Source organism: Dendrobates tinctorius, unplaced genomic scaffold (genome assembly GCF_039654945.1).
Source record: "Dendrobates tinctorius isolate UK_male_01 unplaced genomic scaffold, ASM3965494v1 ptg000016l, whole genome shotgun sequence".
Lineage (NCBI taxonomy): Eukaryota > Metazoa > Chordata > Amphibia > Anura > Dendrobatidae > Dendrobates > Dendrobates tinctorius.
This window is the reverse complement of record NW_027361684.1, coordinates 23,798,236-23,810,582: the sequence shown is the minus strand read 5'-3', so window position 1 is coordinate 23,810,582 and position 12,347 is coordinate 23,798,236. Positions and strand designations below refer to the sequence as shown.

Sequence of the window (12,347 nt, the reverse complement as noted above, 5' to 3'; positions counted from 1 at the left end):
CAAGGAAGAGAATAATCCAGATTTAATTCTTAGGTTGAGGGATAGTCATTCTGTTATCATTTATCATCTACAGGTATTTACTTATAGCCATATTTGCTATGGTGATTTCTAAGGCTGTATTTGCATTTAAAGATCTTCAAATGGTTATACACAATTTTTGGAGTGTTATACATATATTTTCAGGGTAATTGATGACTTTGAAATGCTTTCTATTTGTGGAAAATTTTGCCACAATTAAAATATCCTTGAAAAGTTTGACAGTGCTGGTGACTTCAATTTTTTATTTCTATTGTGTTTTCTCTACTATAAAACCATGTAAGAACAGTGTGCAAGTGATAGTGAAGGCCGTTCACATAAATGACTTGTTTGCAAAATGAAAGGATTTAAAAATGCTCTAAATTTCGACATTACTTCTAAACACTTGTATAGAAAATTCAAGAACATTTCAAGCACTGTTTCCAGAAACATCATCAACAGGTTGCTAAATGTATCACTTTTTTATGACTAACACTCTTACCTGTAAATGTGACATTTTATTAATTAAACTTGTTAAGGGGTTTTTTAGTTTCAAACTTTTTCTTTTTTACAAGAAGTAATATTCTATTTCTTTTTATGTATTTGAACTGTACACTTAATAAACTCAACCAATTAGTGAACTGAACAATGATTTTGCTGCTGGTTAAGAACAGCGAGAGCAGAGTAATGTTAAGCCATGGAATTAGACATGAGCGAATCAATTTGCTGAAAATCAAATTTGTGTTATTAGGAATTTGCTGAATCCTACCAATTTGAACAATTTGTAATTCAATTTGCTTCAATTGAGAAAAATTGCTGCCACCATTTTGAACATTGCATTAGATTCCATTAGCCAGAGAAGTCTCGCGTGTGTGTCCCCTCTTCATATTTCCTTATAACGTATTGCAGCTATCATATCACATTTTGGGTTGAATCTGGATAGTAAGAAGATATTACAGGTCATAATTTAAAAACAGTGACAGAAAGCCATAAAACTCTGACAAGACTGAACAGTACAGAAGTGAAGAGCGGTTACAATAAGAAATGAGAAGATCAGGCAAAATTCACCTTTTTGTGTAAATTTTTCTGGGAACGTAATTTCCCTTATTATGATCTTGGTTCTTTTTAGACCCCAGAGCTTAAAAAAGTAAGCTGTAAACAGCAAAAATGTAACACTTCTACTTAACTTACTGTTCACCCCTCCAACCCCCCTGCGCCTCACCATCACTTGTCCAGTCTTCACCGTATCTTCTCATCACCACCATGAAATAAAATCACAAGATCGTCAAGTCACAATGTACTCCATGACCTTGTACGTGCATGTGCAGAACCTTTTTGGGACTCATCAGAACTGGAAGTCTCAGTCTAGCGTGAGAAGCTAAGAGATTTAATCGCAAGCAGTGGTGATAAGAACATGCAACGAGGACTGGACAGGTGATGGAAAGGAGTGGAGGGGCTAGAGATGTGTTCGGTGAAGTGAGTGTAAGTACGTTTGTTTGTTGTTTTTTTTTAACCTTTTGATGGTCTTTATGGCAGACAAAAATGACACAACCATTCTCCTAAATCCACATGGAAGGGAATTGCAAAAAATCCCCATTTTGGCGCATGCTGATTTTGGGAATATTTAAACATAATTCACCAAGAATCAAAATAAAAAAAACACCTTCCCATATTGAAGATTTTGCCAAACTGATCATGCTTAGATTTATAGTGACAAGTAGACAGACACCTATTGTGGATGGCCTACTTATAGACAACTATCCAAGAGAGTTGTAAGTTCAAACAGAAATTTTTAATAAAAAAGACCATTGAAATCTTATTACTGGGATAAATGGATACACAATTAGTGCTCCGTGATACTCAATTTAGAACCCATGTGGGTTTTTCTGTACTTATTTCACTTAGCAATGTATCTTAAAGCAGAACTACTTGATTGTCTGAACTTTGGCCAGTCAAAGAGCTTGTAAAATGTGGTGCTTTGCTCGTGTACAATGGTCCTAGCTTGCCTAAGTGTTCGAGAACATTTGCCATAATGAGTCACAGTCATTTTGTACCATATAACATAGCAACAACAATGGCCTTTGCACATGTTTTTAATTTAGATTTAGTGAAAGTTATTAACTTGTACAGTATTAGTATTGTAGTATATTGTCTATTGAGGTCCCATAACAGCTGGATAGGAAAACCCTGCCCTAGTAAGTAAACTATGCAATGAAAGTAAGCAAAAACCTAAATTTGCATTCCCACAGGAATGAAAGATAAATGTCTAACCACTTTGCAGTCTCATCACTGGATCACCACTGGTGACTAAAAAGGAGGCTTAATTTCCCCACCCTTTCTCATTGCGGTCAGAATGTAATAGAGCAATAGGATCGCAAAAGCAGCTCTTGCTCTGTTCATTATCCTTTAATCAGAGTTTACTACTGCCCTGTGGTTTCATTCTGTCCTGCAGTGATGACATCCAGTCCATCATTCACATAATCACTGCAGCAGTTTTTTCAACTCGGTGGTGACATCTGTATGTATAACATGTAACCACAGAGGCCAGTGATTGGCTGAAGTGGTCAGGGAACGATGGGCAAGGCTTCATAGCTGCAGGTCTATTAGGGTAAATTAATTTTTATTTCTTCATTTAAAAAAAAGTCCCACCAGAAAGATTACTATCGATCATTAGAAGGGGCCATGATTTTTTCCTGACTTCGGTCGGGACTGAATGAAGTAGCATGATCGCACATACAAGTACAGGTCTTAACTATCTTTGTTAGTCCCTTTATACAGTGAATTAAGTAGCATCAGACATGTAACGATAATTCGTAAAGAAAGAATGTAGCCCTCACCAGCTGAAGTGAAAGGTTACATGTCCTTTATTTTACAAACGTGCCATGGACAAATGAAAGGACAAGCAGGACGTGAAAGGAATGCTGGGGGAAGTGAAGGGCGGACAATGGCCGTTTCACGATTACTCGCTTCTACGGGTCCAGGACATTTCTTGTTTTCATGCAAGCACCCGTATATTAGCTGAATACTTATACCACAAAAAGTTCAGATAAATAGCTCTGTCAGAAGTGGTGATTTGTGTTCCCCAGTTGCCATTCATTTTATTCTTTTTTTGACTTCATACATGTAACGTCATGCCACTCCATTCCTTCCTCAATTGCACTGGGGAGGACTGAAAGATCAGAACCCTTATTCTAATTTCTTTGAAAGTCCTGTGATAGGACCCCCAGCAATCAAATTATTAGAGGGGAACAAAAATATTCAAATAACAGTTATGAGGCTGCCAAGCCAATGTCCTGAGACCCCTTTAGGTATGAGCATCCCTAGCACCTTTTCTAGTTGGTCTGGCATCACATCAGCATGCATTATATCTCAAATATGACATTCTGAGCCTACTAATCAGAAGAGGCACTGGAGATGCTCGAAGGTAGGAGGAAGTTTGCAGGGCTCTGGTCCAGTGGCCATGGACACTACATATGTAGCCGCTGAACCAGGGTCATCTAAACCTTTTTGCTCAACTCTTACAGGTATAAATAAATGTCTTTTGTGTTAAAATCTTTTCAAGTTTTGCTTTGCTCACGAGTGTACAGTGCTTAGCTATCTTCATTAGTCTCATTCCCTATTCTTGGTAACTTTAACAAAAATTACAGAGAAACACTTGAACTTTGTCATAAAAATTTGCCATTGGCACAATATATTTTTTATGTAGAAGGCCATTGTTAAATGCATCAAATGTGTTTCATGGCTTAAAGCAATTTAGCAACCAATTTAAGCAATTTAAGTTTTGTAAAATATTACAGGTAGAATTATGTTTCTATCATTGCCTCTGGCATATATGAATTCTAAGAAAAAATTGCCTATAACCTTTGTAACTATAACAAAGACCATGCTAATATATTTAGATACGTTTTTACACTTTTAATTTTTTAAGTTTTCATTTTTTTCCATGTATTTTAATATCAATTACATTAAACAGGTATAGAATACACTTTGTTCAATCAATTAATTGGAGTATGAAGCACTGAGCTACAATAATGAGTCTTATCTCTAGATCTAAATTTATTTTACTACATTTATATGAACTTGAATAACTTATTCTTCAGATTCGGAATGGAACAATGGGTTTCCGTAAAATAAAAAATAACATAAAACATGTGTTTTGCATTGAATGGTGTTTAAATGCATTTACATTTGCTAACCATAACATACTTGAATGTCCGGTTGTTTGCGGGAGGAAGAGTTCTTGATAAGCTACTTCTTGATTTGGCCGATAGGGTCCCTTTCGATTACATTAATGCGTCCTAATGGGGCATGTGAATGAGTTGAACAAGTGGAAGTGAGTAGAGGCTTCTCTTACATATGAATTTGTATATAAATGGATGTTCTTCATTTTGCTGAAATTAAGATGTATACTGAGTATGTTAAAATTATTATAACTGCATTTACTTTTCTGTTTTTTCATAGAATGTGGAATTCTTTCAACATTTAAAGAAACCAAGATTATGGAGCAGAACTTTGAGATCATTGGACACAATTTGCAAAGGCATTGCCATACATAGCTAAAATGTGTTTTGTGGGAAGTGTGAGTGGACATGAGTTGAATTTTTTGAAGGATATTATTTAATAACATCAAGTGAAACTATTGGGGGGACCATATCCCCCCATTTTTTTTATTTTATTTTATTTTTTTTATACCTTAGTTTTTTGGTGAGGGTATGGCCAAACCTTTTTTTAGTCTACAGAAATTTCTAAGGCGGGCTCAGTTTTTTCTCTTCTTTCTCACCATTGCTTACTTAATGGCCGGAAGTCTGTTGCTTCTACAAAGATCTTACTTGGTCATCCAACAAAATAACCGAGGAACTTCTAATGTCCAGGGCTCTGCAATTGATGGTTTGATGCCTCTCGATAGATATCTGGAACAAAGGATGTTTCGGTCTTCATACTGGAATACAAAAGGATTAGCAGGTGGAAATATTCAAGAGAAACCAGAAAAAAATGCTTTACTTGATCAGCCAGTTTGGTTGATATCACGAAACTCAGAGTTACGACAGCTGAGAAGAAGATGGTTTCACAATTTTGTGAATGATCGAGAACCTGCTCAGGCAGAAAAAGCAAAACTGCAGAAGCACACAACTGTAAATATAGGTACATGATTTGTCTTCATTATTATCATCATATCTTACATTTTTTCTCCCAGGAAAAGTATCAGATCTTAAAATAATTTAATGTTTAAAAGGTTATTACGATATCCAATATCCTATCCCAATATGTAGTAGGTTTAATAATAATGATGCATGAATACAAAACAAAAGCGGTACTCAATAAATTGATAAAAAAGAAGTCCTTAATTCGTTATCTCAGGACATGGACAGGGTATGCAGGGAGGAAGAAGAATGTTGGAAATGCAAAAATCCCTTTAAGTTTAAAAATATGCCGACTTAAATGAAAATTTCATTAAGGCAAACTATGAGGTGGAAATTGGAAGCCCTGTAGGTTTGTCTTCTCTTGTGCAAAGGCCCCTTAACTTAAAGGAGATATCCGGGACTTTGTAAAAAAAAAAAAAGCCTAAATGCTAGCAGGCAGGTAGTTGCTACCTACCTGTTGTGCCCGACCCTGTTCTTCCCTGGCACAAAATGATCACAGACCGCTCCTGCTGGCGATTCATCTGCCACTCACTGTTGATGTCACATTGACAGAGTGGCAGCTTTTTTTCCCGCCCAGCTCTGTCGATGGGACATGACTGCCAACGTTTTGCTGATTGAAATATGACTCTCCCAGTTAAGGCCCTGTCACACTAAGCGAGATCGCTAGCAATATCGCTAAAGCGTCACCAATTTTGTGACGCAGCAGCGATATTGCTAGCGATATCGCTATGTGTGATACTTACCTCCGACCGGCTCCCCCGCTGGCTATTGCTGATCGAGCGAGAACATCCTGGGCCATTTCTCATCGGCCGCTTCCTGCTGGGCTTCCTGCTGGTGCCGACGAGCGACGCATGGATGCGGGCGGGAGGACGTCTTCATCGCCGCGTCTTACAGGTAAGTAACGACCGCCGACCGCTGCTGCATCGCTGGTGAGATCTGCCTGTTTGGCAGCTCACTAGCGACAATTTAGCGATGTACCAGCGATCCTGACTGGGTTGTATCGTTGTCGGGATCGCTGGTGCATCGCTAAATGTGATGGTACCCTTATGCAGCTGGGATCTGGGATCAATCACAATCAGAATGACATTGGCAGTCCCGCCCTGTCAGCAAACAGTAAAGAAGCTGCTGCTCTGTCGATGCTGTATTGCTGGCAGGAGCTGTCTGTAACCACTCTGTGCCAGGGAAGAATGGTGGGCACAACAGGCAGGTAGGTAGCAGCACATATTTTTTGCAAAGTCCCAGATATCCCCTTTAAAGAGAAATATATTGATTGTTCTGTTATTATTGCTCAATTCACTGTAAATATCTCTTAGAAATTATTGGATCCACTTATTATGGCTTGTGATAAGTAGCTGAGTCATTTTGAATGACCTGTCAGTGCTTGTTCCAGTCTACACTTACAAGCTGACAGCTAAGTATAAAATTTTCATTTTTTTAACATTGTAATTTCTGTGCTTTTGTCTTCAAGATGTAACGGTAAATGGATAAATTGTATGATTTGGGAAAAAATAAATGTCTTTCCATGGTATGTTGTTGATCTTTCTCCAAATTTAGTTATTCTTTTTTTGTTTTAATTCCACAAAACCATCATGTCTGTATGTTGCTAATTTAGATGTGATGTTTCTCTATAAACAACTCCACACACCATAATTAAAAAAAATATATATATATATATATTTGATTCTTGAGTAATTAATGAATGGGAATTTAGAAATTAAATAAAAGGTTCAGCTGAGTCTTCATTTACATATTTTATAATTAAATATTTTAAAAATATAAAAAAAAATATTTCTTTAAAGGGAACATGTCAGATAACTGCAGATATGGGATGTACCTGCAGATATGTCCCTGCAGCATTCGAGAGAAAATGAACTTTATTCTCCTCAGCAGCATTGAATTTCAGTCATGGGGCAGAGCTGGCTTTGGTTCAGTCACCGCTGACTGACACTGGATCTACATTGGCTGCCAGTCAGGATCGGGGATATGGTTACAGTCGTCATTCTGTTTTCTCAGAGCGATGACTGAACCAGCGCCAGGGCTGCCCCTGTGACTGAAACCAAAGGCTGTCATGGAGAATAAAGTTCACTTTCTCCCAGTGTTTGGTGAATTGCAGGTGCCGAGCAGGTTACAGATACTAATAACCTGCAGATTAAGCCCATAGTAGTGAAATTGGAGTGTATTATGGTATATGTGGCACATCCCTTGTATTACTCACAACAGGGTGATGTTACCTTTAGCAGCGACACCATCAGTTTAAGTCAGTATTCAACACAGAACAGTCTGCGAGAAAATAAGTGACCAAGAGAGATGATTTTGGTCTTATTTTTTGAATAAAAAAACAACAATGTCTATCAGTGCATGATTTATTAAATAGGCTGCTAATTGCTACCACTTTACCATCAGTTTCTATGTTAGTTTACATTGCTAAGGCTGTGTTAATGTAAAGGGATTGAAGGGGTTTGATGCAGTCCTAGGAGATCTCAGAGTGGTATACACATCTTTTCAGAAGAATTTGAGAAACTGAAATCCCTAGTAAATGTATTCACTGCAAATGAAATGTTTGGGAATAATCTGGAAAATTTTGAATTTCAAAAGTTCCAATCTTCTCTAGAGATCAGTAAAGCCTTTCTAAAAGCATGGCATTAGGAAATTATTTCCTGATTTCTTATGGCAGAATTTGATCCCATTTTTAGCACTAAGAGCAGCTCAGTTGTTAATACTGTAGGGCTAGGGTCCTGGGTTTGAATCCCATCAAGGACAACATCTGGAAGGTGTTTGCACGTTCTCACCATGTTTGTGTGGGTTTCCTTCCTGTTCTCCTGTTTCCTCTCGCACTCCAAAGACATACTGATGGGGAATTTAAAGGTTCATGAGTGGAACCATAGCAAGACCATGTGCTAGAGCTATGGAAGTGATCAATTGATGAATAACCAATCTCTTAAAAGTAGCAGTGATATTTGTTATTTTTTAATACTCAATCAAAACCATTAGTGACTGGTAATTGTGTTTTGCAGAAGTATGTAAGGTTATATTCACAGTGTAAAACATTGATAAAAACAGCGGAGCCCACTGACAGAATAGCTTTTTTCTTTTGTATATAAAGCAAAATGAGCAATTTAACACCATAACAAAGTTCTGTTGTAAGAAGACATTTTTAGTAAACTGCAACAATTCTTTGTGAAACTGATGCCTTGCATCATAGGACAAACTGAAGCTGTCCTAAAAGGCACAATGAGCTGAATGTATCATAAATCACTTTTGTTGTTTTTCTGATGGATAGATTGATTCATTAGAATATGGCAAAAACGAATATTTGCTTATGCAGACATTGATTAGAAAAAGTAGACCTTGAATTGGGGTAATTTTTGCTTTTTTCATAGAGTCCATCTGTCCATGTAAGTTGGCTAAGGAGCACCGAGTCTTGTTCGTGTACTCCTGAATCACATCTGGGTTAATCTATAAAGTACATTCTGTTTTTCTTTCATACACAAAAAACCTATAACCAGTAATGGTTCTATGTGAACTATTGGGTGTAGTAGATGGATGGTGAAACCGTTACCAGTTTATATCAATTTACGCAGCATTTATTTTTTTTAAACCAGTATTGCTATGGTCCATTTCATGTATTTGTTAAAATGACATTTATGCAATATTCAGCTTGTTAAAGTGGTGTTTCAATGCTCTACTGGTTATATTGTTAGATCTTTTTTATATTCTTTTAGGGGAATTGCTTTTGTTGCCATTTGCGACTTTTGCAGATGTTCGATCATTTACCATCTATTGCTAAATTTACTAACTAATTTTTAGAAGTTGCAATTTCCCAAGGCTTATCTGTGTTAGTTAGTTGCTGAAAGTTAGGCTTCCTGTGCACATCATTTCGATCATTTTATTCTTGTGATGGTTAGTGAGGACTATTTTTTATGTCTCTCTAGAAAACCTCTATTGTAAGCTTACCTGTTGAGCTCTATTTTCACAATTTGTTCCAAGAAATAATTTGAAAAGTTTAAGGTGCAATAATATGGCTAAGAAATTCCAATGTTAATCTCTCCTCTGTTGTATGTTAACTATCTAATATATAAAGCTCAATGTGTGTATGTATGTGTGTATGTCCGGGATGGGCATCTGCACCGTCGCAGCTACAGCCACAAAATTTTGCACAGTCACACATCAGGACCCCAAGAGCGTCATAGGCTATGTTGTGAGGTGAAATTTTAACCCTGCGCGTTCCAATTCACCAAGCAATTTTGCCTATTATTCTTATCATTTCTATGGTGTTATCATCCTTCTGTAAAGCTGGAAATAACACAATTTATTACCGTGCCAACACAGACCACCCTCTGACACAGACTGCAGGGGGAGCTCAGTATCACACAGGATAGGATTAGAGACACGGCTCAGCAGTCAGTATCACACAGGATAGGAATAGATACACAGCTCAGCAGTCAGTATCACACAAGATAGGATTAGATACACAGCTCAGCAGTTAGTATCACACAGGAGATGATTAGACACATGACTCAGCAGTCAGTATCACACAGGATATGAATAGATACATGGCTCAGCAGACAGTATCACACAGGATAGGATTAGATACACAGCTCAGCACACAGAAAAGTATTAGATACGTGGCTCAGCAGACAGTATCACACAGAATAGGATTAGGTACATGGCTCAGCAGTCAGTATCACACAGGATAGGGTTAGATACACAGCTCAGCAGTCAGTATCACACAGGATAGGGTTAGATACACAGCTCAGCAGTCAGTATCACACAGGATAGGATTAGATAAACAGCTCAGCAGACAGTATCACACAGGATAGGATTAGATACACAGCTCAGCAGCCAGTATCACACAGAATAGGATTAGATACACAGCTCAGCAGTCAGTATCACACAGGATAGGATTAGATACACAGCTCAGCACGCAGTATCACACAGAGTAGTATTAGATACATGGCTCAGCAGACAGTATCACACAGGATAGGGTTAGATACACAGCTCAGCAGTCAGTATCACACAGGATAGGATTAGATACACAGCTGAGCAGTCAGTATCACACAGGATAGGATTAGATAAACAGCTCAGCAGACAGTATCACACAGGATAGGATTAGATACACAGCTCAGCACACAGTATCACACAGAATAGGATTAGATACACGGCTCTGCAGTCAGTATCACACAGGATAGGATTAGATACACCGTTCCGCAGGCAGTATCACACAGGATAGGATTAGATGCACGGCTGAGCAGTCAGTAACACACAGGATAGGGTTAGATACACTGCTCAGCAGACGGTATCACACAGGATAGGATTAGATACACTGCTCAGCAGTCAGTATCACACAGGATAGGATTAGATACACGGCTGAGCAGTCAGTAACACATGATAGGTTTAGATACACAGCTCAGCAGAAAGTATCACACAGGAGAGGATTAAGTACACAGCTCAGCAGACATTATCACACAGGATAGGGTTAGATACACAGATACACATGTTTATTAAAAAGCTTTTGAATGAGTTGAAAATAAAATACTATCAATACTTGGGCAATCGTTTAGTTAATTTGTGTTGCAAATCTGTATTGTTGAATATATGATGTGAAATGTTTTTATGTGCAATATAATCATTATAATTTGTTATAACTAACCACAGTTGGTTACTATGCCCAGGCAACGCAGGGCTCATCAGCTAGTACTTTAATATTTACAGTCAACTTTCTTTAGTGCAAGAGATGAATGTTTGAGTAGAGTGAGTAGTGTAAGTCCTCTGTACAGTCTGCAGTGACTTTCACTACTGTTTTTAACCCCTTTCTGACATAATAATACATCCCTGTGCCTTATTGACTAAGGAAGGATTATTATGCGAATGCCGCTGGATGTCAGCTAATTCTGACAGCTGACATCCGACAGTAAGTGTCAGGAGTGCTCATGCACCGCTGTTGGCCCTTTAACCCCCTAAATGCTGCGATCAAACACGATCGCAGCATTCCAGGAGACGGCAGGGGGATGACAGCCCGTCTGACCTTGGATCGGCAAGCCGGGGGATACCAAATAATGCCATGGTGATGTGATGTCGTCATGACGACATCCAGGTCATCAGAACTAGGAAAGTTGCTTGATCATGTGCAGTGCATGATCAGTAATTTTCTCGGTCAGTGCAGAGCTGACAGTTTGAATAGCATGGAGATGCTGCTGCGATCAGCCTGCAAAAAATGGTAGTCCCATAGTGGGACAAAGTAAAAAAGTAAATAAAAAAGTTTTTTTAAATAATTATAAATGTATATTTATATAAAAAAATAACAAAATAAAAAGATTGTACCCTTTTTAAATAAATATATGAAAAACATTAAAATAAACAAAAAAATACACATTTGGTATTGCCACGTTTGGAATGACCTCACCTATAAAACTGTCCCACTAGTTAATCCTTTTAGTGAACACCCTAAAAATTTTTAAAAAAAGGCATAAAATGATGCATTATCATCATACTGCCGAACAAAAAGTGGAATAAAACACAATAAAAAAAATATAAATAAACACAGTACTGCTGAAAACATCTTGTCCTGCAAAAAACAAGTCGCCATACAGCTCCATCAGCGGAAAAATAAAAAAATTATAGCTCTCAGAATAAAGCAATGCAAAAATAATAATTTTTAAATAAATGTTTTTGTGTAAAAGCGTCAAAACATAAAAAAATATAAGTGTGGTTTTGCTGTAATTGTACTGACTGAAATAATCAATTTTACCACTCGTGGAATGACAATCCACCCCCCCCCAAAAAAAAAATAAATCCTGAATTGCTGTTTTTTTGCAAATTCTGCCTCCCAAAAATTGTGACAGAAAGCGATAAAAAATGCCATGTGTCTGAAAATGGTACCAGTAAAAATGTCAACTCATCCAGCAAAGAATAAGCCAAAATAAGGAAAAATTATAGCTTTCAAAATATGGTGATGCAAAAAACTTTTTTTTGTAATAAGACTCGTCTTTTAGTGTGTGGCAGCAGCCAAGCATAAAAACATGATATACATCTGGTATCTCTGTAATCACACAGATCCAAAGAATAAAGTTGCCTAATCACTTATACCGCATGAGGAATAGCGTAAAAACTAAATAAAACCAATCCTTCACCTGCTGTTGATTTTTTCATTCTGCCTCCCAAAGATCGCAGTAAGGCTTGGCACCCATTTAT

The 12,347-nt window shown here is 37.5% G+C and overlaps 1 protein-coding gene across 2 annotated transcripts in view; it reads left to right on the top strand.

Annotated features, from left to right (window-relative positions):
* The window catches only part of WSCD1 (WSC domain containing 1), a 373,645-nt gene that overhangs the window by 137,505 nt on the left and 223,793 nt on the right, over nucleotides 1-12,347 (top strand). For both annotated transcript variants that reach the window (XM_073565577.1, XM_073565578.1), the window contains one exon: nucleotides 4,477-5,157. In XM_073565577.1, coding sequence (XP_073421678.1) covers nucleotides 4,728-5,157 — 430 coding nt within the window. In that variant the 5' untranslated portion in view covers nucleotides 4,477-4,727. The remainder of the gene's footprint in view (nucleotides 1-4,476; nucleotides 5,158-12,347) is intronic.